The 20,825-nt window shown below is 39.7% G+C and overlaps 1 protein-coding gene and 1 long non-coding RNA gene across 4 annotated transcripts in view; one reads left to right on the top strand and one right to left on the bottom strand.

Moving 5' to 3' along the window:
* ARHGEF26 (Rho guanine nucleotide exchange factor 26) overlaps nucleotides 1-2,688 on the bottom strand; it is a 112,702-nt gene extending 110,014 nt beyond the window's left edge. The window contains exons 1-2 of one of the 3 annotated variants that reach the window (XM_090273005.1): nucleotides 2,254-2,686; nucleotides 1,030-2,134 (exon numbers count right to left, since the gene is read on the bottom strand). In XM_090273005.1, the coding sequence (XP_090129131.1) occupies nucleotides 1,030-2,097 (1,068 nt within the window). In that variant the 5' untranslated portion in view covers nucleotides 2,098-2,134; nucleotides 2,254-2,686. Of the gene's footprint in view, nucleotides 1-1,029 lie in introns of all 3 variants that reach the window. The other 2 variants (XM_090273015.1, XM_090272996.1) reach the window with 2 other exon arrangements.
* An 11,268-nt stretch (nucleotides 2,689-13,956) lies between these two features.
* LOC150020748 (uncharacterized) lies at nucleotides 13,957-20,393 on the top strand. The gene is made up of 3 exons (XR_016509909.1): nucleotides 13,957-14,218; nucleotides 18,408-18,481; nucleotides 20,278-20,393. It is a non-coding gene; the product is annotated as an uncharacterized LOC150020748 (long non-coding RNA).
* Nucleotides 20,394-20,825: the final 432 nt, after the last annotated feature.

Raw genomic sequence — 20,825 nt, 5'->3', positions numbered from 1 at the left:
TTGTTTTGCAATTTCTCTAAGGCAGTAGGATCTAAAATTAAAAAATGCCTGCTTGTGTATTACATATGTGACATTTATATAGACTGATTCCAGTTCTGTGATTAATCAAGAAAAGATGTGGCTGCCGAAACGAATTTCTGCCCCATTGCTGAGATGCCTCGTATTTTTGGAGAAGGCAGCACATGCACACTCCAAAAAACCCTTCTCTAGTTCTCCCTAGTTCTTTATGTCAAATTTTAAATATTTTACCAATTGCGGCTTTTAGGCCTTTATCAGGGAGCAATAACACACAATTCACTGGAACCTTAAGTTTTGAGCTACCAACGTGTTAAATAAACTCAAGGATAAAAGGTCACAAAATGGAAATAAAATATAACCAAAGGCCGAGCTGACAGAAACAAGTACCAACAAAGATGACAGGCCATTCGTGCCTTTAGTGTCTTTTGTTATTCTGGCACCTAATTTTAAAATTTTACCTAAAGTATTCAGTGTGTGATCAACTGCCACTCAAAAAAATGAAATAATTAATGTAAATAATTAAAATAATCAATAGGCTCGAAGGAAATCAGGATTTTCCTTAATCAGCTGTGATGAATCAGCAACCACTGACTGATACCTCTAAACAAGCAGGAGTCCGCCTGACCAGTGAAGAGTGCAAATCCAGACCTCTCTCCACTTCCTTCGCAGTTTACCAGGATTGAAAGAGTTCAGGACTCACGCAGCCAATACCTAATCTGCTGTATTTTTTTTCCCATTTGTTTCCGGATTTTGCCTGAGTTTAGGATGTTAACACAGTGATAAGAACTTCACTTCCTCCCACAAAGCTGCTTTAACCTGGGCTGTGTCTGCCACTATCAGAATGGCTAAGAGAGAGATGTGCACAGACTCGGTCAACAAACAACAGAATTAAAAAGAACCATAACGTCTGGTTCCTCTGTGCCCCTCCCCCTGACTCCCAACACCTTCACTTTGGACTTAAGTGAATGCCTGGCTTAGTCAGTGACATGTGACACTCCTGACCACTCTTACCTTTATCCTTCCAAGGCTGGAAAACTTCTCCTTGTCTTCCATCACTGCTTTCAGAACCGGCTGGGACATTCTGTTCTTCTTCTTCGAGGTGGTAGGACTGTCAAAATCAACGCCACTGACCACGGCCCTGCGATAGGACGTGGACCGCAAGCCTCTCCGCAGAGACCCGGGGCTGTCCAGGTCGTTCTCGACCTCGCCTTCGTCCTCTGAGGGGCCCAGGGGCGATCCGAGGCCCTCCACCATGCTGCGCACCTTGAGGAGTCTTTTGTGGGGCTCCACGTTCTGACTGTTATTTTTACTTATTTTAATTTCCGAGGCCAGGCTCTTGGGAATAATCTGTTGCTTCCCCACTTTGAGGGCAGCAGGGCTGTTTGTGCTCAAAACCACGGAAGGATTCTCCGGGAGCTCATTCTCCTTTGAAGGCAGCCTTTGGAGGGGGAGTTTTTGTTCCGCGGACTGATTCTGGGGTGAGGGTCCCCGCTCAGAGTCCTTAGCTGTCTGGCCGGATTGCAAACGGGACCCTGGGGAGTCGATATTAGGGGTAAGCCCATTTGCAGCGGGCGAAGGCAGAGGGCTGGCAGTCAATCTGATCCGGTCTCCCTCCGGGCTGCAGGGGGCGGATGCGTTGGGAGTTGGCGGGGGGCGCAGCCGCTGAGGCGCGGGCGAAGGCACCGTACCATTCGCTGGGGATTTCGGGGAGGAGGAGCCCGTCGCCCCTTTGGGGGTCTGGGGCGACTTGGGCCGTCGGAGCCGAGGAGAGGCAGCCCTGTACTCTGGAGTGACTGTCCTCCCATTGGTCACCGCCCTCCGATGGGCGCAGAGAAGCAGGGGGCTCCTCTGGACCGTCCTGCCGTCCGAAGCAGTGGGCACCGGGTCAGGAGTCTGCGCCGCGGGGAGCGTTCCTAGGTCCTCCACCGGGAAATCCGTGATAAGTAACCCGCTGGGGCTCTGGTAAGACTGAGGTCTCGGCTTGCTCCGGCCCAGCAGCTGGGGCGGAGGGGTCGACCGCCTCCGCCACAAAGGGGTTAAACTGTTGCTAGAAAAATTCACTTCGCTCTCGCTGTCCATAGCGAAGCCTCGAGGGTGAGCACCCAGTTAGTCCTGCCTGAAAAGGAAAGGAATCATGGAATCTTGACTCCAGACCACCCGGCACGCCTTGCAGACACACGCGCTCTGAGCCGGTGGTCACCCGCGGCTGCACGAGACACACTGCGTGTCACTTACCCGCTCTTTCTCGGTGAAAAGCTGCACCCACCCCGCTGCGCAGTCCGAAACAGAAATCTGGGCTGTGCCCACGCGGATTAATCCAATTAGCCCCTCGTCTCTCCAGCGGCCAAAGACCACCCGTACTGAAGAAGTCCGCTACCTATTCGTCGGGTGCAAACTGATGCACAAGAAACTTGGGGCAAGTTCAGCTTTCTCGGGAAACTCGCCGCGGGACGCTCCCCTCTGCCGCCATCCAGCCGCCTGCCTCTGTCATTGGGTCCCTCGCGCTCAAAGTGCCCGGATCCTGGGAGAATTTACCTTCGGGGATTTGCAGAGGTGGGGGCCAAGGAGGGCCCACCGGCCCGTGGGTGGCCAGGGTACCAGACCGAGGGGCCGCCCCGGGAGCTCTGGAAAGCTCGGCAGCCGACTTAGGCGTCGGCTCCGCCCCCAACCCTGACCCCGCCCCCAACCTTGGCCTCCGCCCCTGTCTTGGCCCCTCCCAGGCCCGCCTCTTTCGCCGTGCACCGCCTACCGCTGCCTTCCGGCTTCGACGTGCCTTTGATCCAGCCGTGTGTCAGTTCAAAACAGACTAGAGCACGAGGCTGGGTTCCGAGCTACTGGGTTCCAGGCTGGAAGATGTGGCTGGAGACTGCAGTGGCGGCCCGGGAGCAGCGGGAGCGTCAGGTGGTTGTCCGGAGCACAGCGTGGGAACAAGCGTGGGATCATTACTGAGATGCGATTTACGAGGCCCTGGGCCCCATGGAATCTTCAGTGCAGAAACCGAGAATGCGAGGCAGAGTAGGGTTTGTGAAATGGGTGATCGGGAGCGCATAGCTCTAAACACAGAGAGCCAGTCCCCTCTCAGTGTTCGGGTGATCTTAAAACAGAGTCGATGACCTCGCACCCCTGCTTAAAATATCTTCTAGTGTAGACTCATCGATTCGCTTGTTTGTGCCTAGCTTATTACCGGAGGCATACACACAAGCAGCTTCGGAGAGGGGAACTGGGTGGCTAGCACACCAGAGGAAGAGAGAGTTTTCATTCAATAATCTTTGCATCTGGTATGCTTTGAATCGTAGATGTTACCTATTAAAAATAAACGCAATTTAAGTTACAAAAAATATTATTGGTTTCCAAGCATACATAGAATAAAATTCAAAGTCCTCTCTCTAACTTAGGAGGCCATGCACAACATGCCTACCTCAGCAGCCTAGTCTCCCGCCCCCCATTTCTACCTTCACTCATCTTCGTCTACACCCACTTAAAATTTTACAGCCTCAGAGAATCACCTCTTTTGTACCCCTTTGACCTGTCTTGTCACTCCATCAGAGGCCTTCCTGAATCATCAGATCATGGCCGGGCTTATTTATTTTTCCAGCCACCTGTTCTCTTCCTTTTCTACACTTATCACAGCGTGGGCATACAGGGGTAGACAAAAGTAAGTTTACAGTTGTAACACAAGTAAATAATACAAAAGTAATAGAAGAATAAACTCTATTTCGTGTACTCACAGCTATAAACCTACATTTGCTCACCTCTGTATATGTATACATATATTTTTGTGTGCGTTTATGTTTATTTGTTTTGTCTTCTTTAGACTGTATGCTGCAAGAGGGCAGGCAGGGGCTATGCTTATTTATTGCCCCTCTGTATTCCAGATACTCAGTGGGAACTTAATAAATATTTGTTGAATGAATGAATGAGTAGTGAAGTGAGGACAGTGACCATCCCCGCCAGAGTGCCTGCCCCGTGCCAAATAGTAGAAAGTTGGTTGTACCCTGGCCAAGCTCCTGCTGTGTGAGAAGAATAGAGCAAACCAGAGAAGACAAATGATTTTTAGACCATGAGATCTGTATAATGAATTCTATTAGCAAGACATGGGCATTTCTCCAAGTTCTCTTTCAGCCTTCATGCATTCAGCAGGGATGTAGTGAACATCAACTGTGTGCAAGTTAGGCTGCTTGTTTCTGCCCTAGATGTATTGAATGTAATGGCCAAAAATGTTAAGAGGAAATCTCTGGGTGATGAGAAAAAGCATGATGTTTTTCACGCTTCTTTATAATTTTTGTACTTATCAAATGCTGTACATTGAATATATGTTACTTTGATCTAAGATAGTTTTGTAAACTAGAAAAAAGGGCAGCAAAAATTTTATAAGAAAAAATTTTAGAAGGAAATTTACCAAATATTTTGTTTGGAAGAAATATGGTTGATTAGATACTCACACATATCCCATTTTTAATATAGGACATTTTCTATACTAACACATTTTATTTTTATATTGGAAAATATAATAAATTTAAATTATGCTTAACTAATGACAACTGAAATGTTACTTAATGCAGAATACAATCTGTGACATGATAGGAAGTTGTACATGAGGATGTGAAAAGCTAACTTCCCTGCAAATTATGTTGGTTCTACAAGCAAGTGATGATTATGAACAAATCACAGTTTTTTCTTACCTCATTCCTAAGCATCATAAATGCCCACTAAAACAACAACAAAACACCGCTCTGTTCCTTCACCAAGGGTAACTTGAAAATTCATGGACATACTGCCAATTTTAGCCTCCGTTCTATCTATCAAATCTGTTAAAATCTAAGACATCTTTGATTGTATGTACCACAAGAAAGGAAAAGTGCTACCAATTAAAATATGACAGATCACATAGCATTTGTGTTTTACACTCATCAAAATGGTGTTTTTAAACTTAGACATTGATTTTTCAGTAATTGTATACATTGAGAAAATATAAGCAACATAAGTTGCTTAAAGCATTTCTAAAAATTATGTACACTGAGTCTAATTCATCTTAATCCCTTTTGACCCAGAGCATCAATCTCTGTGTGTTTTTCCGCACACTGTCAGTAATAGTGCAGTATTTTTATTTTATTTTTTTAAGAGAGAGAAGGGAAGGGAGAGAGAAAGAGAGAAACATCAGTATGTGATTGCCTCTTGCACATAGTTGGGGACCTGGACCGCAGCCCAGACATGTGTCCCGACCATGAATGGAACTGGCAACCTTTTAGTTGTAGGCAGATCCTCAATCCACCGAGCCACACCACCTAGGATAGTATTTCTTAAAAGAGTGTTCTGGTCTCATCTATGAGATTTGCTTCTCAGCCACTGACACTCATTCTGCAAGTTTGATGCTGGCACCATCTTATTTGATTAAAAACATAGTTTTCTTGTTTAAATGAACAAGCTATGCAGCTTCTCTGTTAATGGCCTGGAAAAAGTTTCTGACAAATTGAAGTTCAATACTTGAACTATAGCCCTATATGATACATGAATTGGTTATATCAGCCTCTTCTTGCTTTAAAATTTCTTTCACCTTCTATGGCAGACTTGGCAGTTTTTTATTGCATTCCTTGGCATTTGAATTTTACACATACAGTACTAAATTGCTTTGTTTTCAGTGACATGACGAGAATTCAAACAGTTACGACCATGTTCACAAATACAGAGGCAATGCCAACTCTGTCATGACTGTCACCTGGCCAAGGGCTATTTCTCTGATAATAAGACATATCCCAGTTTCAGAAATGTTAAAATGTGCACCAAAGTGTTTCTTAGAACTGAAAAAATACAGTATATTAAACTGTTAGGAATGATATACAGTACTCTACCGGTATATTCCAATGGTATGTATCTCTTATTTCTTCTTTTTAATTTTTAAAAATTTTGTTTTCAGTTTTTTTGAGACATAATTGATGTATAACATTGTATTAGTTTAAGGTGTGTAACGTAATGATTTGATATACACATATATTGCAAAATAATTACCACAATAAGTTTACCATCCATCACCTTACATAATTATAATTTATGTTTCCTGTGATGAGAACTTTTATAATTTTCTCTTTTAGTAGCTTTCAAATATACTCTACATTATTGTTAATTATAATCACCATGCTGTAACTTACATCCCCAGAACTTATTATCTTATAACTTTTAATTTTGTACCTTTTGATTACCTTTACCCATTGCCCCAATGATATATTGAACTATTAAAATATTGACTGGTATAAAGCAGGATACCAGAGGCTGAGATATTTATTGCTACATTTACTTAACAAATTTGCATTTACTACCAATTATGTGTCTGACATAATAATTAGGCAAATATGTGAGTGCAATTTAACTTGTATTATTACCTTGCAGTTATATCTAATGCATTCTTTATTCATTAATTTTTTTCCACAAATACTTACTGGATGCATTTAAGTATCAAGAACTGGGCTAGGCCTTCCTGAAGCATATAACCTGGCTAACTACATCTGAAACATTAAAATAACAACAAGATATCCAAGCCAAGTAAGATACATGGTAACCTCCCTATTCTATGAAAGATTTTATGAAGGAGTCTTAATAGAACTTGGCCAGAAGAGTAGGTATTGTGAGCTGGAAAATAAAAGAGAGATTTCCCAACATGAGCAAAAGCATGGGGGGATAGTTGGAGATATTTATTAAGTGCCAATTACATGTCAGTCACTATTATTCATTATACATAATTTACTCTCATATTAATCCTGTCTCAACTAAACTATGAAGAAACTGAGTCTCAAAAAGCTCTTCTGTAGTGGTTGAGTCAGAATCTCAAATTAGGTCTGTTGCCCCCAGAGTCCGTGTGCTTCATAAACTGGAAATCAAACTCTCAAGAACAGAGAGTTTGCGTTTGGAAGTTGTGGGAGATCAATTGGACCAGCTACAGTAAGCATAGAACATGGTGTGTGATAGACTGAAGGGTCTGGATTTTACCTGGATGGCAACTGACACTCACTCTCTGAAGGTAATTAAACTTTGCAGGCCTTTAAAATAATGAATCTGATGACACCAGTATCAGAAATTTAAAATATTTAAATTAAAAAAAAAAACAGATTTGGCAACTATAAATCATGTAAACTTTGTGCATTAAAAAAAGCCACATAAACCCATAAAATCTGAGGAAAATCTTTTCTTAGAAGGAAATTAGAGAAAATATTTAGAGAGATATATAAATAACAGACAAAGCATTAATATCTATATAATTCATAATTCAATAGGGATAAGATTAACAATGGAAATAATGAGCAAGAAGTGAGAATACACCTTTTAGAAAACACACAAGTATCCACTATACTTAAAAATATACTAAACCTCAGTAGTAAAAACAAAATTAGAACAGTATTGAAATTATAATTTTTCATCCACTAGGTTGACAGTTTTTTGTTTTGTTTTGTTTTTTAAAAGAGGGAGGCGATAGCCACTGTTGGTAAAAATGCAGGGAAAGAGAATCGAAATCATTATTCTTGGTAAGAATATAAATTGATACAACCTTTCTATAGAGCAATTAGATCATAGTAAGCAAAACCTTGAAAACGAGCAAATCTTCAACCTAGTAATTTCATACACAGGAAATAAAGAGGAGATCTTTGTTTTGTGCAAAGAAGTATGTTTAAGGATGTTCATCAAAGCATTTCTTATCATGACAAAAAACTAGAAGCAGAATAAGAGTATACTGGCAGGGGACCAGTCAATAAATTATGATACACAATACAACCATCAAAAATATTAATGTAAATATATAAAATGTATTCAAAATTTCAAAATATGTTAAATGATTTTTAAACACATTATGTAGATTGTCCTCCTATGAGTTTTTAAGAATGCAAAGAGTTGTGTATACATTCTTAATACCTAGATTTGAATATTTGAATTATTAGCATATCCACCTCTGGATAGCAAAATTAAAGGTGGTGTTTCCATTATGTTTTGCTGTGAAACAAACCACTCCAACACTTAGTGGCTTAAAATAGCATCATATTTTCTATTATTGGGATGTGGCAATGGTTTCTCCTCGGGTCTCCTGGCTCTCCCATGTTGTTGCAGGCATCTGTGGCACAGGGTGGCTTGTAAGGGCACAGAGAGCCTCACTCACACGTCTGACGGTCGGTGCTGGTTATTAGCTGGGTCTGTGCAATGCTCCCCTTTTCAGATTTTCAACATCCTGGACAGACTTAGTATCCCTGTTAGTCCCTATGTAATGAATGAGGTGATAAGTTAAAATGACAAAAACCAATCTGGAAAAAAAAAATAGTTGAAAAGAAAGCTGAGAATTGATTAGTTCTCACTGGGAAAAAAAAATGATGTTAAAAGCACACTTTCTTACAGCACTTATAATAATGATTTATATCTTATCCTGTATTTTTTAAAACACTTTTTGAACACTTACAACATACCAGCCCTCTTTGAAGTGTTTCAAATGCATTAAATTACTTAATCTTCACAAAAACCTCATGGGTAAGAATTACCATTGTCTCCATTTTATAGATGAGGAAACTAAATGCAGAGAGATTAAGAACCCAAGTAATCTGGCTCCAATCTGACTCATAACTATAATGCTATTGTCATACTATTTGTGATTCTAGTCTTCATTTGCATTCATATTTTTTGCAAGTCAAACCTAAGAACTCCAATATCAGACTGGTTCTTTATCTCCTATAACACTTCAGTAGTGAACAGATTGATCAATTGGTGATAACTCCCTGAGTTAACATCAGAAAAAGGACAAACCTGGGTCATCCAGTTAGGAGGAGAACCACCTTAGAAAGGAAGGGTTACTGAAAGGAAAGTCAACTCAGCGATGCTGTTAGTCAGCCAGTATTTATTTAGCTTCTGGTTGGTGCTGGGCTCTGGGCTAGCTGTCTTGGTATAGAAAGTGGACCTCATCCTGGGCATGACCCTGTGAATAGTCGTTAGGAAACACAAACCCTCGTTGGTGTCTAATGTTAATGCCGCTGTTCACTTAGTGGCCTTTCAACTAGCTTTGGTCTTGGTTGGAATGGATTCTGGAGAAAGCGGGCAGTGTGAAAACTTCATACAGACAGTTAAGCACAAGTGTGGGAATCGTGACAGTAAAAGGGGAGAGAAAAATGGGGCAGTTACTGGAGGGAAAGGAAGACAGCAATTTTATTTCCAAACTAGGGACACTTGGCTGAAAGTCAGGAAGCTGGGTTTCATTCAGTTTGGGTCTGCCTCTTTCTTACTGTGGGAATGAAGACAAGCCACTTAATCTGTAAGACCACAATTTCTTCAACTGCAAAATGAAGTTGTTCCTCCTCCTCAGCACAGTTTGAGAAGCACTCAGGCAGATGAGAATAATCTGATGAGGCCAGTTCATTGGTTGGAGAAAAATGAGACACAGAAGAGGGTGGAGCTGGACAGATAATTTCGAATTGACTATCCCCTTATCTTGAACAGCAAATAATAAAAATCAAATTCTCTTCTAACTCAAGGGTAAAAAAAAAAAAAAAAAGATTGTAATTAGAAAGAGTAAGAATTGTTGAAAATGGACTGTCTTTGACAGCACTGAGGAGCTAATCAGAAGACTTGCTCCAGAGAGAAAGGGCCTCTTTCTTGCTCCCAGTCCTTGCAGGCAGCCTCCAATCTGCTGATCCACACCCAAGATGAGAATGATTCACATCTGATATATTGAACCTCCAGGGACACCATATTTTGATGGGGAGCTCTTCATTCAACCAGAGTGAGTACAATCCCAGGTAACACATGAGGTCAGGCCCAGGAGCTATTGTTCACTCTTGTTCTTCAAATTGTGGGGATGAATTAAGCAATTGATCAGTCACTTTTTTCAATGGATTCTAGTCTGAAGTAAGAATTAGGATTGTACAAAAGTGAAAAGTATCTCCCGCTCATGTCTCTAGTTTCCTACCTGGCCCCCCAGAGGCATCCACTGTTACCAGTTCACTGTATTTTATGAATTTTCAGATTTATGGTAAGCATAAACAACATATACTTCCCCACATGTACTAGACACCCACATCCATACTCTAGCATTCTATAACAATGTTCTGTACCTGATGATTTACCTTGGATATTGTTCCATACCAATATTCATAGAACAACCATGTGAATTTTAATGGCTTCATAGCGTTAGATAAAATCAAATGGAATAGCTTTTTTGAAAGTCAAAAATAGTCAAATACTAGCAAGTTCATACACTTCTACCTACTGTTACATAATTTATGGGCCAATTACCTGTTGATAAACATTTAAATTATTATTATAATTATTATTTTGAAAAATCTGAGCACTAATAATAAGGGGAATAGGTCCTTTCATCTCTCAGTTTCCATAATTCTTTGTTTTGTTCTCAATCTTTCAGCCTGGGAAAGGTAAGGTAGTAAAAAAGAGAAAAATTTATTGAACAAAGATGCAGGTAATGTTTAATTCTGTTATGTGGAATTTAAAGTCTGCTTTTAATACAATCTTAATGGTGAAATCGTGCATAAACACGCTTTAATGAGAACTCTGTTTCTTTGTAGAGACATTAGATTAGGAGTGCCATCATCACTACCACCAGTTTCCTTTGGTGATTAGTTTCCAGTGTCAATTTCACTTCTTCTTCTTTTTTTTTTTTTAATTTCCTGGATCCTGCTCTTTCTCTGGATTATGAGGACAGTATGTAGAGTCACAACTTGTTTCATAAAATTTATGTAATTTGAACAGAGATGTATCTGAATATGCCACTCTGTTCCTTTTGCAGAGTCTGGTGATTGGTTGCAAATGCACTAGAGATAAAATATTCCGTGCCACTCTGTTCCTTTTGCAGAGTCTGGTGATTGGTTGCAAATGCACTAGAGATAAAATATTCCGTTGTGTGCACTCCATTTTCCAGGTAAAACTGTATTAGGACTCATGTGGGTATACTTAAAACTAGCCAATACTTTCATGTTTCCTCCTGCCCGGATTGGTTTGGAAGAGGTCCAGTCTTACCTATCTCAAAAATTCAGTAGGGAAAATAGCTGAAATAAATCAGGCCTGTGATTACTTAATTCTGTGTTTACCTAGACATTCTGGCATTGGCTCAAAAGACAAAGCTTTTCACAAGTGTTATTTAAACTTAGTTTTACCATAGATTTTTAAATTGGAAGAAAAAATGGTAATAGAGTAAAGCTTTATAAATCATACATGTTTGGGCTCATTACCAAGTTACTCTCACCAAGCAGTACTGAGAGAATTTAAAAATGCTTTCCAGAGTTGAGATCTGCCACCTAGCAACCACTTTGAAATGTCCCCTGTTGCTGGCCCAAGACAACTCAGAATGACCAGTTTTGAAATCAGTGGGGTGTTTTGCTGTGCTTGGGCCACAGTCATTAAAGGGACGATCAGAACTTTGTTTTAGGGCGAAGGCATGCAGATTAGAAGGATCATTTCATTTAACTGCTCAACTGGTTTCGGAATAAGATTGGCAGATTAAATACAGATTAAAGATTGCATCAGCTATGCTATGCTCATGAGTTATTCATTATCTGAAATGCAAATTCAAATGGGCATCCTGTATTTTTATTTGCAAAATCTGGCAAGTCTATTTTAGAGAGACTTTTGAAGTGCAGAGCCAAGGAATATTTACAAAATATGTACCCCCTAAGGCTGCTGATTTTATGGATCTAAAATACCTTTCCCAGGGCTGGCTAGTGAGCCTAGAAGTGAATCTGAAGCATAGAAAACCCAAAGTGTTTGATGCAGGAGTGGGGTTGCCCCAGAATGTAATGGTGCCTGGAGAGGAGAGGGGAGTGCCTAGAAATCTGGGAGCAAGTGGCGTGGGCAAGATATCAGCCATCGTTTTATTTTTAAAGGGAGAAGGAGAAGAAGTGAAGCCCTCTACATAGATGTTCATTCTGAAGCTTGGACTGAGGTAGTAGGGTTGCAACCTGCCATCCACTAGAGGGCATGGCCACCTGCTTGCAGCTGCCAAACAATGCTCAGGCCGCTTGCTCCAGCATGAAGAGCCCACCTGGGACTGCAGAGACTCTGTCAAGGCCTTGCCTTCCAGCTTCCCCTGGCCCACGTCTGAGCTTGGGAGAGGCGGCCACTTTGTCTTCAATTCAGATCACAGTCCCTCATCCCCACTCCAGAAACCTGCAGCCCCTTCTTGCTAACGTTACTCAGCAACACAAAATATTTAAAACATAGAATGCACACATCATCCCTATGTGTTTGCACATGATTGAACATCTCCTGAGAAACACGCAGGAAGCCGTTAGCTGTGGCTACCTGGGGTGGAGAGGATAAGAGAGAGCTGGTGCCGAGGCAGAGTGAGACATGCTTGTTCACAGCCACTGTGTACTCACTGGCTTATTTTGCTATGCGTGTATTACTGACACAAAAGTTTTCAAATTATGGCTGTAACAGTTGAGTTCAGAATCTAACTCTTGTTTAAACTATTTGCATCTTTAAGATGGCTCATTATAACAAGATGTTTTTAAATAAATGTTTTTATATGGTTTTGCATAATCTGTATCTGTAAGAGAGCTGACATTTCAGCTTGCTTTCTGGAAAATTTGCTGCTGAAATCAATGACAAATCAATAGTAACCTTTGACAAAAATGTTTTACTGTGAATTCTGGGCCATGTTGATTTTATATACAGATATTGAAAGGCTCAAAAAGTAAGTGTGATAGAAATTAAATAAGAATATATTACAAATATGTATTTTAATTAAAGCAAAATTGAATCCCACATTGTAAATTCTATGAAACCAGAAATCTTTGTGTCTTTTGTTCGATAATAGGTCCCTAGGACTTAGAGCAGTTCTTAGCAAATATTAGGTGCTTAATAAATATTTGTTGAATAAAGGAATACAAGATTAGCCCTGGCTAGTATGGCTTAGTGGACTGAATGCCAGCCTGTGAGCTGAAAAGTCCTTGGTTCAGTTCCAGTTCAGGGCACATGCCTGGGTTGCAGCCCACGTCCCCAGCTGCCGGTGTACGAGAGGCAACCAATTGATGTTTCTCTCACACATCAATGTTCCTCTCCCTGTGTTTCTCCCTCCCTTCCCTTTTCTCTTAAAAAAAAAAGTAAATAAATAAAATCTATATAAAAAAAAGAAATACACAATTATTGTAAACATTACAGAAAGGATTTTCTTTAATCCTTTTCTTCAAACAGTTGCTTATTCTAGTCTCTTAAAGTGAAAGAACAAACCATTCATTTTCTGAGAAGTAAAAGTTTCATTGTAAATATGTTTTTAAATTAATTAAATGACACCATAAAGAATGAAAAGGCAAGCAACAAAATTTGAGAAAATGTTTGTGATGCATATAACTGGCAAAGGGCTGGTATCTAAAATATGTAAAGAACTCATTCCAGTCAGTTACATAAGAAGGCAAAACGGTTGTACACACACTTGATATGAAAAGTACTCTCTCGTTTAGTCATGAGAGAAATGAAAATTAAAACCACACAGTCCACAAATTGGCCAAAATGTTGAAGTCTCATCATACTAAAATGTCCATGAGGATCCTGAGCAACAGGGACTCTCATATATTGTCTGTGACTGAGTGAATCGGTTAATCCAGTGTAGACAACTCCTTGGCATTATTTTCTAAATCTGAATATATGGCGATTTCACTCCTAGGCATCCAATAGAAATTCATTAACATAGCATCTCTATTTGTAACATGCCTAAATAAAAAAATACCCAGTTGCCTACCAACAGAAGAATGAATTTTAAAATGTGGTCTAGTCCCACTATGGAATTCTGCACAGCAATGAAAACAAAACAAACAATGTCTTCGGACAAAAATAGGGGTGAATCTCATCAACATACAGTTGGAATAGGGTTCTGGCCAGGTTTCCCTCAGCAATCAGCAGGTCGTTCCAGAAGGCAGACGCTTGTAGCCATTTGGAAATGTCCCAGCACTAGGATAGGTCACATCTAGACAGCCAGCTCCACCAGAGAGCCCAGGTGTAGACGGGCTTGTGGGGAGAGGTGCATCTAGGCTCACTGAAAGGTGAAGGGTAGACTATGAAGCCAGGGAAACACCTGGACAGTGGTATGAAGTCGCTGACATAGCGATGAGCAGGCACGTTGCAGGCTGGGGCTACCAGAACCTCTCTGGGGCCTGTGTGCTGAGACTCCTATGCTTGGCTGTGGATCAAGGGAGCAAGTCCAGCTGCCGCAGAGATTCTCAAGCAGGTGAGCAGAAAGGAGCTGCAGATACCTGTGATCCCTCATATGAAGGAATCCAGGGAAGCAGAGGCTCTGGGGGATGAATGTACGTGGCTCCTTGCCTCTGACCTGGGGTCATGGATGCTGTTCTTACGACTGCTGCTGTTTGTGCCAGAGTGTCTGCGACCTGGGAATCCTTGAGCAGCTCCTAAATTTGTGCTCAATGAAGGTGGAGTGTTTCAGTCAGTGCCTCCCTTTCTCTATAAGTTGGCTATCTCGTCTTCTCAAAGTGTTTCTCTAACTCTGTTGCCATCTCCTGTTACATGACGCTGGCCCTGTCTTCTTTTAGGGACACTGTGTGATATGCACCTCCCTGGATGTGCATTTCTACACTGGGAAATTGGCTCCTACATTGTAGAGCCCTGAATTCCGGAGGAAGGAATATGAATTGTAGGAAGTTTTTGTGAGTGGGGTGGAGGCAGAGTTTTTAGTTGTGACAAGACAATCAAATATGAACTTGAAAATTTTCTAGGTGCGTCTCTGAGTGAGTCCCTAAATCTGCCTGAGTTTTGTTCCCTTAGCTTTAAGTGGGGCTGATACACTACACTTGACAATCACCCAGATTCACCATGAGCATAGAATTTGAAAGTGCTTGTGGAAAAACACCTTGTAAATTCTATACAAAACAAAAGCAAATATTTTGTTATTGATTCACAAGAGGAGGATTTTCAGAGTCAAGTGCAAGCCTGAATCATTTGAGAAGCATTTTCAAAGCACTCAAAGTCAGCTCCTGTCTCAGCCGCCCTTGTCCTCTGGTCTTCAGAAGATTTTCATTCCTTGGTCTACAATAGGGCCCATGAATTTGCTTTTTGTACCATAGCCAGGTGATTTTTATGCAGCTGGCACTGAGATCTCACTTTGAGAGAATGTTAGTTTCACTTTGTGTAGTATTAACTGTAGTTAGTACTGTAATATTATTCGTTAGAAGAAATCCTTGGAATTTCCATATAAATAGAGGGGATATTAATATTGAGTATTAAGTTAGGGAAAGAATGGAAAGCTTTCCTGAGGACATGATAAACAGAATTTGTACAAGCAAAAGAGGAGATTTTCCTAGCCTACGTTCTAACATGTATATGTGTACATGTACATTATACACATATTTCTTCCATGAACTAATTTTTATATCCTTTCTACATTTTTATACTGGGTGGTTGATCTTTTTCTTCCTTGAGTCCCTTGCATACCTAGAAAAATAGTACTTTCTTGATTATATGTTCTGTAAATATTTTTCCAGTTTTTTGCCTTTTGACTCTGTTTCTGTGTTCATTGCTCTACATATCTAAATAAAATGTTTCAGTATTTTCTTTTACATCATACTTAGAAACATCTATCCCATTTTACAATTATTAAAGAAAATATGCATGTTTTTTTTTGGGGGGGGGAACAGTTATGGCCAGAGGCATGTCTTACAATAGGTGTTTTGGCACTAGTAATAGGGGCTTCAACAAATGTTACTTTTCTTCCTTTCCTCTTATAGTATATAAATCATGATCCCGTTGTTATATTAACTCTTAGACTTGCCACCCCTTCGGCTATTATTGCCCGTACTTTACTGTGAGACCCAGAGAGTCTGAAAATGGGTAGCACAGATCTGGTTTTTGAAATCTGGAAAAGTTAACAGAGAAATTGTCCAGATCAGGCTTTTTGGAGGGCAGTTCTTCTTCCACAGTTATTCATCTCTTTGGATTTTGTAGTGTTTCTTGAGTCTCTTTTTGTTTTTGTATTTTCCTAGATTCATGTAATTTTTCTCTTAACTGCCTTAATCTCCTTTGTTTCTAAGGTCAGTTGTATTTTCTGCCTCATTTTAATTTTCTGCATTTGTGCATTATTTTTTAACACTGCCATACAAACTTGTATATTTTCCTGTGGCATTGTTTTATTTTTAATGCTTCTCAAATTTATTTATCAATCTACTGACTTTCCCCTTTCTAATTTATTAATTTCTCCTTTATCTTTAGTAACATCTTTTGTTTAGTTACTTTTGGTTTTGTTTGTTTGTTTTGTCTTTTTTCTAACTTCTTGAATTGAATGATGTATTCACACATTGTATTACTCTGGACCCAGTCAGGAGAGATAAATTACTTTAGATACACCCTGATATTTTCTTTTCTGTACAATTCTGTTATTTCTTATTCTGATATATGGTAGTCTACTCCATTTTATTTCAAAAAATAATGGTTACAACCTACCAAACACAACCCACTAATGGTACTGTGCTTGGTACTTAGTAGATACTCAATAAATGGCTGCTATTATTCTTGCTGATATTAATATCATTATCAGTAGTAATGGTAGCAGCAGCAGCAGCATGGAGACTGTGAGAAGAGATGGTTAAAGGCAGTGTCCTTCAAAAACAGTATGGAAGTAACAGATTCAACTGCTTGAATTTTCCCATGTGCTCTAAAGTGTGGAAGTGGATGATAAACACAAGTGAAACTACCACAGTTGCTATTAATGTAGCAGATCTAAGAAAGCAGGTGGGTTTAGTCTGCACTTCATAGTAAACTCAATTATCAGCACTGTCAATAAAGGTAGAAATTTGACGTTGGAAAGCAGCCAGTACTGAAAGAGTAATAGTAAAGACTGGATTGGCTGACAGGCTTCAGAGGTATTAGGACTTCCAGGGATAGGTGCCTGAAAATCAAAACTGGGCTAAAAGAAAAGAGAATTCCCCCCAAAACTAGCATGGTATAGAAGTCTCTGGGCCAACTTCAAGAGGTTCAACATTTGCATGATAGGGATACCAGAAGGAGAAGAGAAAGAGCAAGAGATTGCAAATCTATTTGAAAAATAGTGAAAGAAAATTTCCTTAATTGGCAAAGGAAATAGACATGCAAGTCCAGGAAGCACAGAGTCCCAAACAAGATGGATGCAAAGAGGCCCACTCCAAGACACATCATAATTAAAATGCCAAAGGTTAAATATAAAGAGAGAATATTAAAAGCAGCAAGAGAAAAGAAGTTAATTACCTACAGGGGAGTTCCTATAAGACTGTCAGCTGACTTCTCAAAAGAAACTTTGCAGGCTATAAGGGATTGGCAAGAAATATTCAAAGTAATAAAAAGCAAGGACTCATAGTTAAGATTGTTCCACCCAGCAAAACTATCATTTAGAATCAAAGGGCAGATAAAGAGCTCCCCAGACAAAACAAACAAACAAACAAACAACAATTAAAGGTGTTTACCATCACCAAACCATTATTATATGAAATGTTAAAGGGGCTCATTTAAGAAAAAAAGGAAGATCAAATCTATGAACAATAAAATGACAGACATACATGTTTATCAACAACCAAATCTAAAAAACAAACTAAGCAAACAAGAAGAACAGAGACAGAATCATAGATATAGAGAACGTTTTGATAGTTGCCAGATGACAGGGGATGTGGGTGTGGGTGAAGAGGTGAGGGGACTGAGAAGTATAAATAGGTAGTTACAGAACAGCCTTGGGGATGTAAAGTACAGTATAGGAAAGAGAGTAGCTAAAAAACTTACATACATGGCCCATGGACATGAACAATGGTGGGGGAATTGCCTTAGGGAGTGGGGAGTGCTGGATGGAAGATGGCCAAGGGGGAAAAATTAGGACAACTGTAATTGCATAATCAATAAAATATAATTTAAAAAAACAGGCTCAAAGAAAAGAGAATTTATTGGCTTACATACAGAAAGATTCAGTAGTAGATCTACTTAGGCTTTAGGCACTGTTGGAAACAGGTGTTCAACAGAGTCCCCAGAAAATTGTTTATTTCTATCTTTTGGTTATACAGGCTTCACTCTCAGCCAGGTATTTCTTTAACGGTGGCCTCTGACAACTGAAACTTCACAGCTGGAAGAAAGAGAAAGTCTCTGCCGCTAAGTTCCAATAAACGCTGGGAGGTCTGGCTCTAATTGCTCCAGCCCTGCAGGGAGATAAGTTGCTATGACTGGCCAGAATTCCCAGAACCCCATGGACTAAATGAGAAATAAGTGGATTGCCAAAGGAAACCGGGTGCTGCTGCCCCCAGTAGTAGGGAGAAAAGACATGGGTGTCCAAAAAAAAAAGAAGGGACTAAAATCCAAGCATAAACCACAGATAAGTGCTTGAGCAGCAATATCAACAGAATTCAGAACGTCAGTAGCCCTTATGTGCTTTGCCTGTCTGGTGTGTGCAGAGATCCTGCCAGGAGCATCTTCCTGAGACAAAGAAGAAAGAGAAGACCTAGAACAAAGGAACTGCATTAAACTAGTGAGTATTTTCTCATTTAATTTAAAAAATTGACCCTTAAGCAACCCTGGGGTGGGTGGTAGGATTTCCATTTACACCCACCAGGAAACTGAAGTCACACAGTCAGAAAGTGATGGAGTCAGTATTTCAACACAGCTCTGTCTTATTGAAAGCCTCCGCTTTCTTTCCTTCTTTTCCTGACTGGTGACTTCCCAACCACACTTAAGACTGTCCAGATTTATCATGCATCTCTGGGCTCCCAGTACTGCAGACTCCTGTAACTCTTTACTATAATTAGTTGTTAATAAACCTGTCTATACCTCTAAACTTTGCTGATCATGCACCCCTATGGTCCAAAACACTGAGGCAGTCTTTTCTATATGTAATTTTTATTCATTTGTATTTAATACATTTTAATATAAATATATTTATTATATATGTATATATGTATAATACTAACATTAGTATTAATGTCAGCCCCTTGGGGGACATGGCTGTGTGTCATCTCTATTCAGTGCTTAGCATATAACCTGATATGTGCTATGGCAACAGATTTGTCCAATAAAAAATTTTGAAAACACACTTTCACACATGATGATATACTTGTCCATTATAGCTAGACATTTGATGTATGTTATTTTAGAAAAAGTAACTTCATATGAACTCTATAAGGTAGGCACTACTTCTCCCCTTCTACTGGTGAGGAATCTGAAGTTAGAAGAAATGAAGTGTGCCTAAAATAGGTGATAGGTGGAAAAAGCTCATATACTAATCCATGTCTTCAGATCCCTCAATGATGTTACAGCTGAACTCTATGCTAAGATCTATTTTAACACATAAAGTAACAATGCTTAAGAATATCTTAAGTTGATGCTCTTTTCCAGAATTTAGAATATATGCCTATTAAATAATTAATAATTAGATAGCTGGTATTATTGACATTTTTCCTAGTTTTATGCTTTGTCCTTCTAGTTAGATAGTAATGTTCTAATGTACAGATGACTTATTACTTTTTTTCTATTTCTCCATACATTGTTCATGTGCTTAGCAAATGTTTTTGGCTGGATTATTTTTTAGAAGGATCAAAGAAAGGTATGCCCAGGAGGTTGGGGCTGTGGGGCAGGTGGAGGTGAGATATATAGCATTGACAATGGGCATGCCCTCTGCCCTCTCTCCACCTACCACACACCATGTGCTGCTGAGCCTGGTCATAGCCATGGAGAAAACTATTGTACCCAATTGCTTGTTTAACATGACAAGGGTATCCAATTGAAAAGAGAAATTTCTACATAATACCAGGTATTAAAAGTTCAAAGGTCCATTATTCAGTAGCATGAATGGCATAGAAGTTATCACTATGAATGATTGAAAATGCCCTTAAAAAATTCTTCAATATTAATTCCCAGTAAAAATTTGAAAGGTGAAATAAATGGAAAGGTGACAGCAAGAAACTGGTTAGCTGCAGTGTTGAATTGGAGTTATGAAAAGCAAAGGGACATGTTGTCTTATTTTGAATGCTGCAACGTAATAGATATGAAAACCAGGGAAAAACTTAAATCATACCGTAATCCAGAAATGAGAGTTTTTTAATTTGTGAGAGCTTTCTATTTTTTTTTTTTCTCTTGCCACTAAATCATCTGTATCAGGCAAGGCACCTGCTTGGAAATGAACTCATTTGTTCTTGTGCTTTAAAGGTGAAAGGATGGCATTAACTTTTTTAGATATAAAATTGGAGAAATTCCCTTGTATACACATACATGCCTTAGAGTAACCCGGTTGTGCCCTCTAGTGATTTTGTCGTCCTATCTCTTTATTAGGAGATTCAAAAAAACAATGAAACAAATTGACTCTGGGTGACTCATCTATCTCTGAAATTAGCTTTTGGTAGAGGATGATTGCTATTCTGGAAAATAAATGCTACTCTGGAAACATATAGTAAGTGTGAAACAAAAAGTTCTTTATTTTTGTTCTCTAGAGCTCCATTTCTCTTTACTTACAAATTCCTTTATAAATGTGGGCCATTGGTGAAACTCCACACTAGTCAGTTACCAGGGAATTTGATTTAAGCATGAAGCATTCTTTACAGACCAAGTTTTGCCAATAAGTTGGATCAAGTTGGGACAATCATTTTTTAAAAGGGGTATTAGCTTTCTTTAATACATGTGATATATGGTATGGAAAGAATTCTGTCAGGGTGGAGGAATTTTCCATCAAATTTGACACTTGACCCAATTTCATTTATCAGGAGTATATGTGTACATGTGTCAGCTTTGCTCAGTTATAAATTCCTTGAGTATAGTTCTTGTAATTCTAGAACTTGGTATTTTGCACTCTGTCTCAAACTGTGCCTTGCATACGAAAAGTT

Source organism: Furipterus horrens, unplaced genomic scaffold (assembly GCF_987537825.1).
Source record: "Furipterus horrens unplaced genomic scaffold, mFurHor1.1.pri manual_scaffold_1, whole genome shotgun sequence".
Taxonomy (NCBI): Eukaryota; Metazoa; Chordata; class Mammalia; order Chiroptera; family Furipteridae; genus Furipterus; species Furipterus horrens.
Note: the sequence above shows the minus strand (reverse complement) of the source record. Positions and strands in the feature narration are given on the sequence as shown.